Consider the following 20,921-nt stretch of genomic DNA (forward strand, 5'->3'; position numbering starts at 1 on the left):
ACCATGGTCACTAGGATTTTTGGTTGAGCAGAATGGGATTGATACCCAAGTTGTATGGGTTCGGCTACCTGGGTTATCAGAGGGATACTACACAAGTTTTATTCTAAAGGCTATTGGGCAAGTGACTGGTTCGGTGATCAAAATTAACGGAAACACAGTCCATGCTAAAATAGGGCGATTTGCCCATATGACCATTTGTGTAGACCTCAAAAAGCCTTTGTTGTCAAAAAAAAAAGATTGATGGACAAACACAGAGAGTGGAATATGAGTCTTTACCCAATGTCTGTTTTCGTTGTGGACTTTATGGCCACACTATAGACTCGTGCCCGAAGGATTGGTTTTCAACACCAATGGAGGAAACGTCCGCGAATGAGCTAGTGTCAAAAACCCAAGACTTGTAGCGGAGGGTGGAGGAAGAGAGCTACGGACCTTGGATGTTAGTGGAACGCTGCCCACAGCAGAAAGCAAGAACAATGGTAGACAAGGTGACCAAAAATCATGGCAATAATGGTGGAGGTTCTCGCTTTGATGTGGTTGTCGAGAATCAGGGAGGGGCAAATTTGGAGGGGATTAATGCAGAGAAAGATTTGGATAATAAGAAGGGTAAGGAAAGTGAATATAGAAGTGGAATGGCAGCTAAAAATAAGAAAACAAACATTAAAGCTAAAGGGAAAGGGGTTGTAATGTCAAATGGGCCAAGATTGGCCCCAAGGGTTTTAATGCCAGTTAATAACATGACGGGTTCTTCATCAGAGAGTGGGTTGAAACCATTTGATAATGGTGAGAAAATAGGCCTTAAAGATGATGCTAACCCATTTTTTGGTTCAACTCGTTCAGATGATAGGGTCCCTAGATATCAACAAAAGAAAGGCTGTCAAGTTGGTTTAGTCACGAAACAATGCTCCAATCCTGAAAGTGAAATCGCTTCTTTCAAATTTGGGGAACGCAACATGGATGACAAGAATACGGGTCAACGATCGACGAGATTGGAGGAAACCCAGCGCACAAGACCACCAGATATAGAATTGGAGATTTCAAAGCATCCCTCGGTGGAGGTAACGATGGTTATGAAGAAAATATTTGAAGGCATTGAAAGGGAATCAGGTATGAGAGATTCACGTGATGTGGAATCCATGGCTGTAGAGATTTTGAGATGAGGAAGGTCTCAATGTTGAACCAAGCTACTGATTAGGGACCTCGATTTTTATTTCTTTTATAATTATTTATCTTTGATGAATTCGCAAATTGTTTTTTAGAATTGTTAGGGCATTGACCATCCAAAGTTTCATAACTTTGTTAAAGAATATAAAAGGGAATTTTCCCTAGATTTAATTAGTTTTTTTGAAACTCATGTAAGTGGTCAAAGGATTGATGGATAATTGGCAAGTTGGGTTACCAAAATTCGTTTAAAATTGAAGCGAGTGACTTTTTCGGAGGAATTTGATTAATTTGGAATGGGAATGTTGATATTGAGATTTTGTATTTGCATCCTCAAGTGATCCGCATGAGGTTCTGTAGTAAGCGAATGAATTATACTTTCTTGGTTTTAGCGATTTATGCTAGCCCTCAATATGCTAAAAGACGTAACTTGTGGCAAGTTTTGGATTTACTTGTAATGAATGTTAATGAGGCTTGGATAATAGGTGGAGATTTTAATGCAATTTTGGACAACTCGGATAGAAAATGAGGTGCTAATAGAGTGGGCTATGGTTATAAACATTTTAACGAGTTTGTGTTCAAAAATAGACTTTGAGATATGGGGTTTTCTGGTCCACGATTTACATAGAGTAGGGGAAATTTATTTCAGAGACTTGATAGAGTCTTATGCAACACACGGTGGGATGATATAACTCTAAATTATTTTGTTCGACATCTTCATAGGTTAAAATTAAACCATCGACCGTTGTTGGTTGTGCCAAGCAATGCCCCTCATAACTCTGATCGTTAACCTTTTCTATTTTTAGCAAGTTGGTTAATTCATTTAGAGCTTAAGAATTTGGTTCGCACTTACTGGAAAAGGAATCTTGCGGTAGCTTCAGATCTCAAAGCAGTTTAAGTCAATGGTTCAAGTTTAAAATAAGAAGCTTTATGGTAACATGTTCGTTAGGAAGAAAGAGTTGATTATGGAACTCAAACGTGTTCAGAGGATATTGGAGTTTCGTCAATTGACCCGTTTGAATGTGAGGGAGGCTGAGCTTCAAAAGGAAATTGATGATTTGTTAAAACATGAGGAGAACATTTGGTGTCAGAAATCTCGAGCTGAGTGACTTACGAATAGAGATAGGAATACTAAGTACTTCCATTGGAGGTTGGTGTTTTGATTAAGAAATCCTACAACAACACTTTTTCCAAGAACTCTACACAGCTGGAATTCGAGTAACGGGAAGTTTTCCATGTCGGAGCATATTCCCTATAACATCAGAATATGATCGAGAGTTACTATTGATGGTGCCTACTGATGAGGAAATTTGTAGAGCTATGTTTAGTATGTTGGGTTTCATGCGAAATTCTACCAGTCATATTGAGAAATTATTAGGGAGTCTGTTTGTTCGTTAGTTCAGAGGGTTCTTGTGGGCTAGAGGCTAGATTGTAATATCAACCAGACTTTGTTTATTTTGATCCCAAAAGTTTCGGGGCCTAGGATTCTTTCCTAATTTCATCAGATTAGCTTATATACGATTTTATACAATATCGTCACTAAAACTATTGTTAATAAGCTTAGACCGATCATGGCGGACATTGTTAAATAAAACCAGGCAAGTTTCATACCTGGAAGGAATATTTTGGACAATATTATTGTGGCACAAGAGGCTGTTCATACAATAAAGACAACCAAAGAGAAGAACTACTGGATGACTTTAAAAGTTGACCTGGAAAAAGCCTACGATTGCATCCGCTGGGATTTTTGGAAAAGACCTTGGTAGATGCAGGATTCCTTTTAGAACTAGTAAATGTGATTATGAATTGTGTATCTTCTTCGACTTTGCAGGCCCTTTGGAATGGGGAAGCTTCTGATCCATTTTATCCTTTCCGTGAAATATGACAAGGGGATCCCCTTTCACCTTATTTGTTCGTGTTCTGCATGGAATGATTTGGCCATGTGATTGAAAAGGTTGTTGAAAGGAAGACATAGAGTTCGTCACTTCTATTGAGACGAGGTCTGACTTTTTCACATCTATTTTTTGCTAACGATTTAATTTTATTTTGTAAGACAGAAAGGGGTGAGGTTGAATATGTTAATACGGTCATCAATACTTTTTGCAACTTCTTTGGATAGAAGGTCAATAGGAGTAAAACTCAGATATTCTTTTCAAATAATACGCCGGAGGACGTAGCTTGGACAATTTGTGGAGATCTCGAAGTTTCAAGGGTGAATGATCTTGGAAAATATCTTGGCATGTCAATTTTCCATCAGATGGTCATGCTAGATACCTTTGCCTTTGTGATTGATAAGATTTGGTGTAAGCTCAGTGGATAGAAAGCAAAAAACCTCTCGTTGGCAGGAAGAATCACGTTCGCTAAATCTGTCCTCTTAGTCATTCCAAACTATTTCATGTGCATGACTCGTTTACCTTTTTCTATCTGTAGGAATATTGAGAAGATCATTCAAGATTTTATTTGGGGTTCTAGTGAGGAATCATAGAAATCTGCTTTGTTGAATTGGACTATTTGCTACAGGCCTTTGGATAATGGGGGGCCTGGATTGAGGAGCTTTGCTGATCACAATAGAGTTTTCCCATTAAAGGTTAGTTTCAACATTATCACTAATCTAGAAGCCTTATGGGTGAGAGTGTTGAGGAACAAATATAATGCTCAAGGGTTGATGCCAGGGTCGATCTCAAGAAGCTGTTGTTCGTTCATTTAGAAGTCCATCACGAAAGTTTGGCCAGAGGTTATTGATAATAGTTTCTAGTCGATTAGAGATGGTCGTTTGGTGAACTTTTGGAATGATGTATGGCTTAGGCAACTTGGACCACTTCGATGTTTCTTTGCAAGACCTGGCCAACCTGATGAAACTCTCAAAGTGTGTGATATGATGGACGTTTTTGGTAGGTGGGACTGGACACGACTTAACCTACTTTTGCTTAACCATGTTCTACTTCAAATTGCAACTAGATTACCCCATTGTCTGGATGCAGGGGCTGACCGACTTGCTTGGAAATGGTTAGCTAGTGACTTTTTTTCCTCTGTTGAAACTTATAAGAACCTGACGACTTTGAGAATGTCGATCCATCCTTGAATTGTGATTTGGTTTGGAAGTGTAAGGCATCGTAAGTGTGCATGTTTTCATTTGGCTGCTTTCGTAGAATCAATTATTTTCAAATAGGGAACGGTTCGGCGACACATGTATAAAGAAGGACATTGTATTCGATGTGGAAATCCTTTTAGGTCAAGTTTACATGTAATTCGAGATTGTTATTTCTCGAAAGTAGTTTGGCAGGTGGTGGTTTTGAGGGTTGCTAGGAGCATTTTTTTTCAGCCAATCTAAATGAATGGCTAAATTAGAACTTGACAACCCATACAGGCTGCTTGTTTAAGGAGTAGGAGTGGCTGACTTTGTTTGCAATTATGTATTGGTTGTTATGGAAAAGTCGCAACAACTTCATATTTAACAATAGTCATAACAATATTGATGTCATTATTTGTACAGGTAAAAGGTGGGCCACAAGCATTATGGACTCTAAATCTTGTGACCTATTTTGCATACAGAAGGTGTTGGATACATATTGGATGCCATCGGAGAGAGGGTGAGTTAAGCTTAATATCGATGGTGGAGTTTCGATCTTTAGTAACACCGCCTCGATCGAAGGAGTTTTTAGAGATTGTTGTGCCAATTGGTTATATGGCTTTGTTATGAGGACTGGAAAGGAGTCAATCATCAAAATTGAGGTAAGAGTTATTCTAGAAAGACTCAAGTTAGCATGGGAATTGGGTTTTAGACAATTGGAGGTGGAAAGTGATAAGGCTCTAGTAGTGGAAATGTTGTTATTTGGAAGTGTTGCAAATAGTGAAATGTCGAAGTTGCGTTTGGTACATCAACTCCTGTGTCCCAACTGGAAAATGCAACTTTGTCATATTCCTCGACACCTTAATGTTGTTGATTCTTTAGCTAAAAGTGTAATTTTCAATTGCAATGAGTTACAGGTATTTGCAGAACCCCCAAGCTCAATACAAAATATTCTCAAAGCGAATCTTGATCGTATGGTGTCTTTAAAATTATATTTATTATATTTTAATTTTATAATCATATTTTAATGCTTCTTAAAACATTTTAAAGTAAATTATGAAATACAATGAATCATATTACAGACTACGACACAATTATAAAGTATTGCAATAAGCGAGGTTTTCTTTAATTGACACATTAGGGAATAATTGTTTGATTTTCATTTAAATCTTTACATTGCAATCAAAATAGAATGATTAAATAAAATATTATATTGTTGTAGGTAAAAATAGAAATAATATACCTAATTATAGATTTGTGAAACTAAAATTTATGAATCAATTCAACATAATTAACTAAAAATATCAAATGCAATATATTTGGAAAGAAAATTTTTAAATAAATGCAACATAATTGATTAAAATATATTAAATGCAATATATTTGAATAATTAACAATATATCTATCGAAGGTTTTAGGGCTATGTAGCTAGTTTTTTATTTTACTTGTCACCAAACAAAATATATATATTCTTTTATTAATCATATTAATATAAGAGATTAAAATTTATAAATCAATGTAACATAATAATATATATACTAAAATAATATAAGCATGTAGTTTCTTACATGAATGACTCTGGCATTCCTAAAATTAACATGAAATTGATGGTAACAATCCTATAAGTTTAATTAATTAATTAATTAATTAATATAATTTGATTACAATTATATGTTTTATTCAACAATATTAACATTAATAAAATTTTGTATACACTAATTACTTACTACAAATTTTTACACATTAATACTTTATTTCCATAAACTATGTACAAATTTATTTCTTTAACAAAATTATATTAATTAAAAATATTTAAAATATTCGACTGAATTTTAAAAGATTTTAAAAAAACTATCAAACTAAGCTATTTAAATATGTTCTGAATCTTACATTGATTAAAAAAAAACTAAGGTATATTATTTTCAAATTTAAAATGTATTAAAATATAATTAATACCTTTACTTAATCAATAAAAATTTCTCTCGTATTTTACCTAACCCAATATATTACTCAATTTATTTTCCTTCAAAATCTTATCTTGATTTTTTTGGGTGAAAATGTAGAATATATAAACTAATCACAGAAACTAGTCCAACCCCTTCAATGAGGAGATCTCAAACAAGCATAAATCTTTAGTTCTATGTTGGACTAATATGACCAAATGGTCCACTCCCTGATTTTCCTCTCTAGAAATGTGTCTAATGCTCCACTGTCTGAAACGCAACAACATCTGATGAATTCTCCTAACCAAGGCAGAATTGAACCCTTCTGAAGACATCTCCTGAATAATCGTTATCACTTCAAGACAATCTGATTAAATTAACACACTATCATAGCCCCTCTCAGTTAGAATAATCAAACCATCCAAAATTCTCCACGACTCAGCATAAAAAATGGAACAATTTCCCAAATGTCTATAAAAACCAAGAATCCACTCTCTACCTTGATCATGCACTATTCCCCCTGCCACCGTGAAACCAACTTCTTTTTGGACAGATCCATCTGTATTCAAAATGACTCAATCGTTAGTTAAATATGAAGAAGAAAACTTACCTCATGGCTCAATCGACTTCCCCTTGGTAGGAGAGACGTATTCCTTTGCCCAACTATAAGACACTTTAATAGATTCATTAACACTCTATGAAACACCCTGAAAAATGAGAAGATTGTGATTTTTCCAAATACGCCAAGTGGTGATCCCAAAAAGACATCGTTAGTCTACATCTCCCAAACACCAACCATGTTTAATTTTCAAGTTTAACATAAGCCACCCATACAAATTTCCTGCATAGAACCTAGTATGCCATTTAGATGGAATTAAGTGATTCCAAATATTTCTCGCTGTAGGACAATCCCTAGTAGCATAAAGCACATCCTCAGAACCATGACCATAAACCCCACATGCTAAATCATGATCTAGTCCTCGCCTTACAAGTTTCACTTTAGTAAGCAGGCGTTGATTTAAAGCAAGCCAAATAAAGAACCTAACCCGTTGATATCCTTGGAATTTCAAAGGGATGCGCCACATCTGTTCTTTCAGACTCCATGACCTTTTTCAAAGCTTTTCATAGTCATTTTTAAGAGAAAAGGAACCTGTCGAGGTACCTCTCCAAATGATCTTGTCAACCCCTGCTGCTTGGTGAGATAAAGGAATCCCTACAATCTTCCAGATCACCTCCTCTAGGAGCCAAAGACTGAAGAGTTCTAAGTTCTAATCACCATCCTCTATCACCATATCACTCAAAAGAAAATCTATATCCAAAGTGCAATGTCCAGGAACCATATTAACCAACGACCTCACTTTCGAGATCCAAGGATCACACCAACATCTAATGTTAGTACCATCCCCTACTGACCAAAACAAATTCTCTCGAATAAGTGACCAAGCTTTAGTGAAGGTTATCCATAAGAAAGAACCTCTTCCCCGTGACAAAGTTTTTGGTATTCCCCGTGAAATCCCATACTTGGACCTTAAAACCTGCACCCGAAGGGCCTTAGAATTAGATACAACATTGTAGCCCAATTTCATCATAAAAGAAGTGTTGTGGTATTGCAGTTTCCGGAAATCCAAACCACCATGATCCTGAGGCTGATAAATGGTATCCCAACTTACCAAAGCTAATTTCTTCTCACCATTAGAAGATCCCCAGATGAACTATCTAGCCATTTGTTTTATTTCCTCATAGAGCCCTTTGGTAATCATCATTGATTGCATAGAACAGTTAGGAACCGCCATCAAGACCAACTGAGCCAAAGTGACCCTGCCGGCAAGTGACAACTTCCTAGTGTCCCAACTTTTCAGTTTACTTTGAACCTTATCAACCACAAAATTCAAAGTACTATTAGTCAATCTTTTGTGAAAAAAAAGGTACCCCCAAATATTTTCTAAGATTTTTAACATTGTAAAGCCCAAGGATATGACATAAGCACCCCACCAACTCATCATCTAATCATTTTGAAAAACAAATATTTGTTTTAAATTCATTTTTAACGCCTCAAAATAAAGTCCCATGCCACCGTCCATACTCAAACTTATTACAAAGCCAAAATATCAAAATAAAATTTAATTACTTTAATTTAAAAAGACTTCTAGGAAACTCCTCCAAGTCTCGTCATCAAATCCTAACCATGGGGTTATCTGTAAAATTAGAAAACTAAAGGATGTGAGCTATAAAGCTCAGTGTGAGATTAACATAAACACAATCATATACATTATACAATCATAATAATTATATCAATTTCATACAACTCAATATTTCACACTTATACTATGCATGATTATGCCAATGCACATGTCGTAATGATGTAGATTTTATTAAAATGATCCTACCCATCTCCGCTATACACCAAAATTGAGTTCCCCAGAACGCGTCCATTTAACACACCAAATTGTGAACAGTGTCACCAAAATCACAGATAAACTGCCAATAATCAGTATCGTGGACAAACCACCAAAATCACAGATATACTACCACATAATCAAAACTATGAACAACGTCACATTAATGCAGATAAACTGCCACATACTTCCACCTTTTACATATCCCAGCCCATGCATATGATATTGCCAAAATCACTCAAATCATATAAGCATGTTTAACATGCAAATCTCATTTGTACACATGGTACCAAAATTTCACAATTTATATGCATGTTAACATTACATATGTCATATAATCACATAACATGAGAATGTGATGTATATGTTTTTCAAATCAATAATAAGCATTAATATCACACAACATGCTTTTCACAACATATACAGTTTTGGGAAATACTTACTAGACAAAATCCATACCGATGGTTTATCTCTCTTTATGGATACATAAAGTATCCTTATCAATAACATTATTTAAATAACAACATTTTTATAAATATAAAAAAAATACTTAATTTAGTTTAGTGTTAAAACATACACCTGATCGTAGATCCAATGTGCAACAAATCTTTAAGAACGCCCACACGTGGATCTAACAATTAGATTACCTATTCAATCAATAATAGTGATCTTACGTTAATAATGGTCGTCAATAAGGTTGATACAATAGTGGTGTCAGCTTTTCCATTATCACTTACCTTTAAAATAATCTCTTGGATAAGCGATTTAAATCCCAACGTTTAGTGGTCTCTCAGGTTAATGTCGACCGGCCCTTCAACAATTCATGACATAAGAGATGTTAATACACGGGAAAAATAATTTACTACGGTTTTCTAAAGTAATCGACCAAGGGAAGAAAAATAAGGAGAAGAAAAATATTTCTTCACAACCATTACTCTTATACATACTATGTTGAAATGGAAGGTTCGATGGATCGTAACGATTAAAAATCATAGGGGAAAGAATGATCTACGTTAAAAGAAATGAAGAAGGAAGGAAAACAGAGGGAGAAATAGAAGAGAACGGAGAATAAAGAAAAAAGAAGTTAAAAGAACATAAAAGGAAAAAAATTAAATTGCTCAAAAAAAATATAGTGACTAATTGTAGAATTTAACCTAAAATTTTCATTTGAAATGGTGATTTAACGTGCCACGTAATCTTATCGTTACATGTGACAATTAACGACTCAGTGACTAAAATGTTACAACATGATAACGTAAGTGACTAAAACGTAATATTTCAAACATAAGTGACTAAAATGTAACTTGAGACAAATAAAAGTGACTATTTTAATAGTTTACCCTTACATAAATATGTTATGAATTAATAAATTTAATAATTACAAAAAAATCTTAAAATATAATTTTAGAAAGTAAAGAATTTTTTTATAATTTAGGATACATTATATCTCTTAGATATAAACCTTAAAAACATAACAAACATTAGTACAACAATATTAAAATAATATAAAAATATTAGTAGTTTGTTAATATTTGACCTAAAAATTATAAAAATTTAACATTTAAATTATTTTGTTTTAATTTCTCAATAATTTTTTAAGAAATTAGTATAATATATTTTAATTAATACATACAATTAAATTCGTGCACCACATAGAATAAAAATTAGTAATATATATAAATATTTTTAATTTAAATGAAAAATTGCAATATATATAAATATTTTTAAGAAATTAGTATAATATATTTTAATTGATACATGTAATTAAATTTGTGCATCACATAGGATAAAAATATCTTTCTTGGCTGTCTACCAATTTAGGCCTAGCCCACCTTGTCATGTGGCATCCATTCGTTGGCCCAAGTGTTGAAATCTGACAAAATTAGACGAAAAAATAGTTGAGGTATTAAATTAGATAAATTAAAAGTATAAGGATCATATTGAAAATTTTATTAAATTGGAGAAGAATTTTTTGCCATTATCCCATGTTTTTAAATGTAAAAAAATGTGGAAATAATTAGTTTTTTTTAAAAAATGATTAAATATTGTAAAATTTATTTAAAAATTGTGAAAATTATATAAATTGAAAAAATTATAATAATTTTACATTTTTTCTTAAAACTATGTTCTACTTCTAAGTCAAAATTTAGTTCATTTGCCAAAAATTTCCAAACATTTTATTGAAAAATTTTCAATTAGCCAGTGAGGCCTAAAATAATGGGCGAAATTTGTCATTGCAAACCGATGAGTACAGAAGGAACCTTCCATTTCTTTTTAAACAATATTGTGCTCTTTATTAAAATAGTTTTTGACAATTCTTTAATAATGTTTATAATTCTTATCATTTTTACAATGTTTAATCATTTTTTTAAAAATAACGATTTTCACAAAATTTTTTTAATTTTTAATATTTTCTACATTTTAAAATATTTACAATTTTTTTATAGTTTTTAACAATTTGTTACAAATTTTTAAGAATTTTACAACTTTTTAATATTTTAAATGATTTTTATAATTATATATTTTAAATAAATTTTAAAGTTTAAATATTTCTTTTTCTAATTTTAATAAATTTTCCAATTTGTAAAATGTTTTAATGATTTTTGACACATCATTTGGATGTCATCGATGTTGATAGCTTTTAAGTATTAAAAGTAAAGTTGAGATATTAAAATGGAAAAAAAATTAATAAATTTAAATACCAAAGTGAAAAAGTATATTTTAGGCCCAATTATGAATGAATCCTTAAAAAAAATCAGTAGTGGGGTGAAGCTCTTTCCACCAGTAGCACTGACCCTGAGCCAAGGTGCCATGGAAGGAATGGAAAAAAATGGCCGGGACGCTGTCGCCGACCAAAAGTATGGCTGGCGTCGATGTCTTCCCCCATATGTCCTGCAATTACAAAGGAGTGCCAGTTCCAGAACTTGCAATCTGGTGTTGCCCATCTACGCCCCTTGTATATATAGGTAAAACCATACTTCATGCATTTCAGAATGCTTTTTTGTTTAATTAATATTTAGGATAAATTGTACAAATGGTTGACTCAATTATGCTTGTATTCTTGTTTTCGACACTAATATTTATATTATTTCATCACGATACCTCGTAGATGATCCTTTCTCTTGTAAAAAAACTTGAGGTCCCGAATTTTGTACTAATTATTTTGCTTATTTCTGGAGAAAGAATTATTATTATTATTATTATTATTTAAATTTAATTTAGATGGAATCAAATCGACCTATAAAGTTGGATTCTCCAACTCTTGGACAAGTCTGTGATAGGTACAAAATTAAGAGAGGGTGTACCTGATGTTTTCCACCACAACCTGAAATCCAACCACTCAAGGTTACCCGATGTTCAAGGTCTCAGATTTTGGGCACGCTGCCGTCCAGATCAAAAACCGAACTAACAGGATCCCCCTAGGAGAGGCCCTAAGGTTAGGCAATTCATTTTCACTCAAATCAGAGTAATGGTTATATTAAAATATAATTTTTATATTTAAATTAAATTCTTTAAAAAGGGTTTTTTCAGGAATAATATGACAACTTTTTTAATTACCCCAAATCAGCAACTGAATAAAAAATTTCCCTTTTTCTTTTTTTAATATATTTTTTAGTCTTTGATTCTCCACTTTCTTCCCCTTTATTCCTTCACCTTCCACAAAATAAACCCTAGCCGCCATTCCCTTTAACTAGGGGTGAGCATTCGATCGAATCGAATCGAATCGAATCGAAAATTTTCGAGTTAATCGAGTTTTCGAATCTCATTTTATCATCCTAACTTTATTTGAAGTTTTTTCGAATCGAGTCGAGTGAGATGGAATTCGAATCGAATCGAATATATTTGTTCGAGTTAAATTTTAAAAAATAATTTTAGGTCCTTGTAACCATTGTCACCCATCATAATAAAATTTGTCCACCTTAATTAAATTTTTTATTAACTTTCATCACCTCATAATTTATTTATTAATTTTTTATATACTAGTTAGCTTATTTGTTTGCTTAGTTGTTTCAATTATCTTGAATTCTTGTCACTATGTATTTTGGAATTAAAATATATTAAATATAAAATATGGTTTTTAATAAAATTTATTTTAAAAATAAAATGTGAAATTGATACCAATATAAAATTTTAACACGAATATTTTATGGCATAATTAATAATTCAATTTTAATATAAATATTCAATATGACTAAACAATTCAATAATATAAATAATATAAAATGTGAAATTTAATTTAATAATATAAATAGTATATATAAATAAAATTATTACTATTTATGTTTAGTGATTTTTTGGATAATTTTGATTTTTATTTGAGAGTAAAGGTGAGAAGTAAAAGTTTAGGGAAAATAAAAAGTTTTGGGAAATAAAAGTTTGAGGAAAGTAAATAGAGAGTAAAATTTTGGAGGAAAATATTAAAAAAAATTGGAGGGGAGGGTTTGGGGTAGATGAGAGGTGGGATGAGAAGAGAATAAAAGTTTTAGGGAAAAGTGGGAGGAGTAAAATTTTGGGGAAAATAAAAGTTTTGAGGGTTTTTGAGAGTAAAATTTTGAAAAAAAAAATGAATGGAAGAGTAAAATTTTGGTGGGAAATGTATTTTGAGTACATTGGGGGTTGGGAGGGGAGGGGAGTAAAAGTTTTGGGGGAAAAGTGGGAAGGAGTAAAAGTTTTGAGGGAAAAGTAAAAAAGTTTGAGAGTTTAGGGTAAAACTGTAAAATATTATAGTTTGATATTCGAATTATTCAAATTATTCGAGTTATTCGAATTCGAAAACTCAACTCGATTCGAACTCGAAATTCGAAAAAAAAATTCGAGTTGATTCGAATAACTCGATTAACTCGATTCGTTTAACTCAAAATTCGAATTTTTTTCGATTTTTTCGAGTAAAATCGAATTTTGCTCACCCCTACTTTTAACCATCCGTTCACACTGTTCCGCCAATAAAACAAAGGCATGTTTAAAATTTTGTTCAATAAAGAAATTCTAAAATCAAGCGTTTTATTTTTTTTAAAAAAAGAAATAAGATATAAATATATTTCAGAACTACATTGCTTTTTTACCCCCTATGTAAGATTGAGATTATCGGCCAAACAGCAGTCTTTTAAACGAGGAAACTACAAGGTGGGATAAAAATTTGGATGCTAATCTCAGCTTTCAAATTTCAATATAGCAATTAAAAGAAAAAGAAAGAACCATAAGCTTAATACGACAAAAAAAAACAACACTAAAATCTGTATATATATATAAGAGAGTAGAGGAGCTCAGATTCTATGGGTGTAATAAGAGGTCTGTCATGCCCCTTTCGAGCTATCAGAACGAGGAATTATTTTTTATAATCATCGCTTCCTCCATTTTTCCCTCTCTTAAAAAAAGAAACCAAATAAATCTTGGAAAAAAAAAAGATAATTAAGCTCATTAAGGCGCAAACAAGCGCTGTAGTCAGAAAGCTCTTTGATCGTCGAATCAAAAGAAATTAAGAACATAAAAAAAAAAAGAGAGGTTAAAATCATAACCGAGAAACGTGGATACATCATAATTTCCCTAATTTCACAACACGCTATGAACTAAAATTATACTCGAAATAAAAATAAAATATTGACAGATAAATCGCGGAAAGGAGAAGACGACTTGAAAGGTAGGCAAGGGAGAAGAGTTGCAATGGCATTTTATAAATGCGAAACCCTAGTTTTCAGGATTTTTAGGGTTTTGTGGTAAATGACGATATAATCCTTCATTTTTCAGGTTTGAAATTATAGGCCAAAAGCCCAATTTATGTTTTTATAACCAAATCTTAAGCTTCACCCATGCCTATTTTTTCGATTTGACCCATGCCTTATTAATAACCATATCCAAGCATTTTAACTTGATTATGTTTTTTTAGCCATAGTCTGGGTCGAATTATTTGTCCAAGTTTGAAGGTTCGTTTAAATTTTGTAATAGTTTGAAAAAAAATATTAAGCCCAAAAATGAGTTTATATTAATTATTCACAAATATGAGTGAATTCGGCTCGACCCTTTGTCCATAATATGGTTTTTTTTGAACAATTTCATTATAGCTTTTTGACACAATACCTAGAACTACCCATAGTCCCTCCCCAACCCATAAATAAGAGGATAATGCGCTCTAGCGCACTCAAACACACGTCCTCCTACATTAGCAATAATACTCATGCAAATTGAGTTAAGACTCAATCGGCTTGTTTATAATATGTTATATGTATATATTATATAATCTATAACACATAATTTTTTTTGAACAATCTCATTATAGGTTCTGATCATATCTGCCCTTTTTGAGACAATGCCTAAAACTACTCATAGCCCCTCCCCAACTCATAAATAGGAGGATAATACAATTCAACGCACTCGAACCCATATCCTCCTGCATTGGCAACAATACCCATGCCAATCGAGTTAAGACTCAATCGACTATAACACATAAAAATTAAATCTATAGTTATATATAATATTATAATGTAAACATTAAAAAATGTTAAGATACTTATATATATAATCTTAATAAAATAAAAAAAAATATAAAATTACTAAATGTCAAATTAAAAATAATATAAATACTTTTAAGAAAAAAATTAAAAAAATTATATGGGTAGCCTAAAATAGGGTTGGGTGAGCAATTCACAAATATAAGCATGTATGGGTGAAATTTTAGGCTTATATTTCAAGTTAGACAAGACTTGAACAAGTATGAAGTAATGTCGTAAATAAGTCGATCCATTAACACTTCTAATTAAAAGGAAAGATGAAAATAAAATAATACAAATATATTTAAATTTCATGTCGAATATTATAAAATAATAATATTTTAATATAATTATGATAGAAAAATCAAAATATGATATAAATTAATTAATTATTAAAATAAAATATAAATAACAATTCAAATAGATATACACTTTTTATTTTTAAAGGTAAAGTTTTACAAAAACTACACTCACCCCCTATAATTTGAAAAATATTCTCTTATCTATTAAAGTTCGATGAAAATCAAATAAAATCCATTCAATAAGTCAATACCGACCCATCAGTTTATGCATTGTTTTGTACAAAATAATTACAAAGACAGTCGTGATCCCTTTTCGGAGAATTATGCAAGATTTGGTTCGACAGAATCAGTCGAGTTTCATTGCCTCACGGGACATTTCAGATAATATCATCATAGCTCAAGAAGCAATTCATACGATGAAACAAACCAAGAGTATGAAGGGTTGGATGGCGGTAAATGTTGATCTTGAAAAAAGCTTACGGCAAGGTTTGACGGGATTTTCTTCAGGATACTTTATCTGACGTAGGCTTATCGAAGACGCTGATACGGGAAATTATGCTATGTGTTTCATCTGTTTCAATGCAACTTTTTTGGAATGGATCTATCTCTAATTCTTTGACTCCAATAAGAGGTGTCCGACAGGGTGATCCACTTTAACCATACCTTTTGTACTGTGTATGGAACGGTTAAACCACCTAATTGAAGCGGCAGTTGATTAGAAGCAGTGGAAACCAATTATGATCTCTCGAAGGGGACCAAGTGTGTCACACCTATTTTTTGCAGATGATTTACTACTATTTTGTAGAGCCAATGATTTAGGTGTCGATTGTCTCAAGTGTGTCTTATATACGTTTTGTCATTTTGTTGGTCATCGTGATAAGAAGCAAAAGACGCAAGTTTTCTTCTCATCAAATGTTAAAGACGAGGAAGCTAGAAAAGTATGCACTAAACTTGGCTTCACACGGGTCACTGATTTGCGAAGATACCTTAGAATGCCTTTCTTACTTGATAGAGTGGGGGTTCAGTTCATACTTGACAAAGTCAGAGCCCGACTTTCTAGGTGGGATGCACACAAGTTATCATTGGCAGGTCAACTTACATTGGTAAAATCTGTGTTGTTGTCCATCCCTAATCATTTCATGCCAACTGCAAGAATTCCTATTACTATGTGTAATGAAATAGAAAAATTGGCTGGTGTTTTTTTGTGAGGATCTTCTAATTCTAATAAAAAACCATCTCTAGTCAACTGGAATGTTCGTTGTAAAACTAAAGACAATGGTGGTTTGGAAATACGAAGCTTGCAAGTCCAAAATAAGTTGTTCCTTACAAAGCTTGGTTTAATCTGATTGCTAATACAAATGCGTTTTGGGTCAGAATTTTAAGAAACAAATATAGCGTCCATAGTTTGATGCCTGATGATATTCAACGTAGTAATTCGTCTTACTTATGGAGATAATTAATGCACATTTGGGATAAGGTCAAGGAAGGCATAATCTGGATTATTCAGGATGGACATCTTGTTAACTTCTGAAATGAAGATTGGGTGCAAGAACTTGGTCCTCTTTGACAGTTCTATCTTGGATCCGAAGACCCGGATGAAACTATTTTAGTACGTGATGTGGCCCTCTCGGATGGAATTTGGAACATGCAGTGGCTATTTTCAGTTCTACCCAGAGAAATTGTAAAACATATTCTTTCCCATAATGTGCCTTCTAGTGCTATTGGGACAGACTTTATTTCCTGGAAATGGACATCAGCAGGGAAGTTCTTTATCGCGGAGTCTTACAAACATCTCTTTATTGAAACAAATTCAGGTTTTCTAGAAATGACTAATTACTATGGAAAACTGTGGCACCTCAACAAGTCAGGATGTTTTTGTGGTTGTTTATTCGTGGCCGACTATTGACAAACGAGGAGCGTGCTAAACGATGTATGACTCATTGTCCTTTTTGCGAACAATACGGTGCTATTTTGGAATCTACTTTGTATGCTGTTAGGGACTGTTCTTTTGCACAATCAGTTTGGAAAGCAGTTGTCCCTATGAAATTTTGGAAATGTTTTTTCAGTTTTCCCGAAAAATGGATCACTTGGAACTTAGAGAACGAAGGTAATTGTGCTTTTAATTGTGGCCAATAGAAGGTTTTTTTTTTTTTTTGGGATTGTTTGTTGGTTTATTTGGAAAGGCAGGAACGATGTCATCTTTAACAAGGCGAATAAGAATGGCAGAGATATTATTTCATCAGCCATTGCTTGGACTAAATCCTTGCAATCAGGAGTAGCAATTGGAAGATAGGTATGCAAATCTATGACTATAAATTGTTGGCAAAAACCAACTCTCAGATGGAACAAAATTATTGTTGATATATCATTATCAAGATGCGGTTTAGGAGCAACAATCGGCGGAATGGCAAGAAGACCAAGCGGTGGTCGGTTGTTTAGTTTGAAGATGACAATAGGTATAACATATATTTTCCAGATTGAAGCCAAAACAGTTCTTGAAGTTCTGAGACTAACCTGGGATAAAGGATTTAGACAATTTGAATTGGAGAGTGACAAAGCTTTGCTTATTGAAAGTTTTCAAACTAGACTTGCAGCGGTTAGCAATGTTGTTGAAATTCAGATGATTAATGACTTGTGCCTCAAAGATTGGAGAGTAAATTTCAGGAGTATCCGTAGAACAAATAATAAAGTGACGAATCGCCTAGCCAAGATGATTAGTAATGATATTGATCATTTAGTGGTACTTGAAGAATCGTTGTTTAAGATCAAGTCCTTATTAGAAGAAGATATCTGTTCGATTATTCTTGTGGAATCAAGTAGTAATTAGTTTTTTTTGTTGTATTTATGCTCTTTCTACCAAAAAAATAAAATCAAATAAATCCTTTAAAAATTATATATTTAGAAAATTTTAATTAAAACAACATTATTCCTATGTTATTATTAACCATATATTGTTTAATTTTTCTATTCAATTTTTATTATTAATTAAGAAATAGAGTTACAATGAAGTACTATAAAATTCAATTCTAATTAAATTATATTTTACTTTAACTAAAAAATTTTAGATGGATTCTTTAAATTAGTCTCATTTAAAATAAATTAGTTATTATTTAAAAATTTTTAATGATGAAAAATTAATTAAAATGAAAAAAATTCAATAAAGTTTATTGAAAATAAAATTACTTCAATTCATAAACTAATATTTTGTAAAATTTATTTTATTGTTAAAATAATATGGTAAAAGAATAAGAGAAAGGAGAAAAAAGAGAGAAGTATACATTATTTATTATGTTTTAAAAAAAAAAGTTTATATATAAACATAAAAAGTATGTGTTCATAAAATGAAAGAACTGTTGAACTTGTAAGAAATTTGCTATCTGATAAGATGCGGGTGAAAAATTAACAACATCATATCTTGCCACCACTTTTTCTTCGGTGTGGAATGCATATCGACCTCAAGTTGCTTGATTCCATTTGATGTTAGAGCTATTATACTAATATTATCGCACTAGAAAACTAGTTTAAATGTTGAAAGCATTCTGAATTAAGTAACTAAAACCTTTGTCCTCAGCACTTCTTGAATAGTATTAGTTAATCTTCCGTATTCAACTTTCATAGTTGCTCTTGAGACAACTTCTTGTTTCTTAGATCTCTAGGAAATTAAATTTCCCTCAAGATACACAAAAGCAAGTGGTGGGTTGTCTATCTTCTATCATATTACCTTAATCCATGTTGAAAAAATCGGTTTAAAAAATATAATGTTTTTAAGCACAACAGAAGTTTAATTTTTTTAGAAATCGAGACGTTATGATATTTATAGTAATAAAATGAATCAAAACTATACATGTGCTTTATACGAGGTGGTTTAAAGGCAATCTCGACTTTCTATCGAACAACCTTCTTCGTTATTCTTGAACCACGAATTACTTTGAATGTGGACTTAAAAGTTTATTGAACCAATAACGCAAAACGAAAAAATTTATTAATTTTCAGTAGGAAAGTTAATTCTTCTTATAACCAAAATTATGCGTTTTTCCCAGAAAATAAATTTTATTCTATAAAATATATTTACCCTATTTTTTGATAGAATACTGATGTAGAATAATGTGTGTGAATAGCTCAAAACATAATTCCTATTTATAGATAATCAATACAAGAGTTATGTTTGAATAATCTTTGGTTAAATATTAATAGTTTAATAGAAAATACAATAAGAATGTACTTGTTGAGATCGAAATTAAACTTGACCACACCATTGAAAAACAAGTTCTTCATTTTCAGAGGGTTCTCACATGGGTAAATATGGAAAAAAGTCCTGGCAGCTTGTTGCTATCCGCCTCCTTCAAATAGTACATGTACTTGAAAACATGCACGGAGGGTAAGGTGCTCCTCCTTCGGCACAAAATGAAATACCTTACCATCATCCACCATGAAGCACCCAATAGTTACTTAGGTGCCACCCGTACCCATTGAGTGACTCCTATATAAAGTTAAGTAAAGGCAATGTAACGCTTCAAAAAATTGAGTGTTGTTTGTTAAATTCTAATATAATTAAATCTCTATATCCATGGCTAAGTGCTCTATTTGTGTGTTGGAGGTTAGGGGTTCAAACCTTACTTTTAGAAATTTTGTTATTTTGTTTAACTTGACCCTTATCCTTGAAATTTTGACTTAATTTTATTTCTTTGTTAATTTATGTCAAGAATGAGCTTGCTAGTTCAATGGTTAAGTTTTTATATATATTTTTATCTTGTGTTCGAGTCTTTGCATAAGCAAAAAGGGGATACGTTTTTGCTACTCTGCAGAATAGTTTGTTTTAAAAAATTAAATGGTTTCTTGAACTTTATTTTTTCTTTTATGTTTTTTTCTTTCTTTTCCTTATTTCATTTTCACTTCTTTTCTTTTCTGTTTTCTCAATCGTTGAAGTTTGCTGTTAAATTTTCACTGTTGTGTGCTCGGGGAAGTGCTCATTTCATTGTTGTTGCCTAAAAGGTTAATTGCGTGAGTTTTATTGTAGAATTTCTCTTAAACGTTCGCTTTTGACTGTTTTTGTCGAAGTTGGTTTCTATTTGATTTGCTTGAATTCTCTGTTAATCGTTCGCTTGATTTTCTTTTTAGGCATAGATATCAAAGTTAACAATCTCAAACGCGCTAATTCGAGCAATTGTTGTTGACTCGTCGGTAAGTGTTAGTTTCATTTGGAGGTTTTAGGTCCAAGCTTTCGACATAGTTAATTAAGTGTTAAATCGTGCGAATTTTGTCGATTAGGTCATTTCATTGGTTATTTAATGTTCGTTTTAGGTTCTAAGATTCTTCTGCATTGTTCCTACATCGAAACTTTACCAGGTGTGTAATGAAAATTGATTTTCTACAATTTGTGAACGTTGGAAAACATATCTGTCAATGGTACACAATCGTGTACCAGGCCGTCTAACTCACTATTTTGGATTCAGGGACACACAGACAGAGACACAGGCATGTGTCCAGGTCATATGAGAGATAATTCAAGCTTTGAGTTACACGAACGTGCGTTTGGCCGTGTGCTAGGCCGTGTAACTCACTGGTTT

General features: G+C 32.3%; 1 protein-coding gene and 1 non-coding gene across 3 annotated transcripts; one reads left to right on the top strand and one right to left on the bottom strand.

The window, feature by feature from the left end:
- The first annotated feature begins 581 nt into the window (after window positions 1-581).
- On the top strand, window positions 582-5,220 carry LOC105804065 (uncharacterized). Of its 2 annotated transcripts, none has more exons than XR_008190589.1 (2): window positions 582-4,271; window positions 4,652-5,220. XR_008190589.1 is itself a non-coding variant. In XM_012636558.2 (2 exons), exons 1-2 carry the CDS (start codon window positions 630-632, stop codon window positions 4,750-4,752), a joined length of 576 nt encoding a protein of 191 aa, XP_012492012.2. In that variant the 5' UTR covers window positions 591-629; the 3' UTR covers window positions 4,753-5,220. The 2 variants fall into 2 exon arrangements, 1 of the variants encoding a protein (XP_012492012.2); XM_012636558.2 differs by having other exon boundaries at window positions 591-1,104.
- An 8,606-nt stretch (window positions 5,221-13,826) lies between these two features.
- LOC128035184 (small nucleolar RNA snoR8a) lies at window positions 13,827-13,919 on the bottom strand. The gene has a single exon (XR_008191585.1). It is a non-coding gene; the product is annotated as a small nucleolar RNA snoR8a (small nucleolar RNA).
- Between the last annotated feature and the right edge of the window lie 7,002 nt (window positions 13,920-20,921).

The sequence above is a fragment of the Gossypium raimondii genome, chromosome 11, assembly GCF_025698545.1.
Source record: "Gossypium raimondii isolate GPD5lz chromosome 11, ASM2569854v1, whole genome shotgun sequence".
Lineage (NCBI taxonomy): Eukaryota > Viridiplantae > Streptophyta > Magnoliopsida > Malvales > Malvaceae > Gossypium > Gossypium raimondii.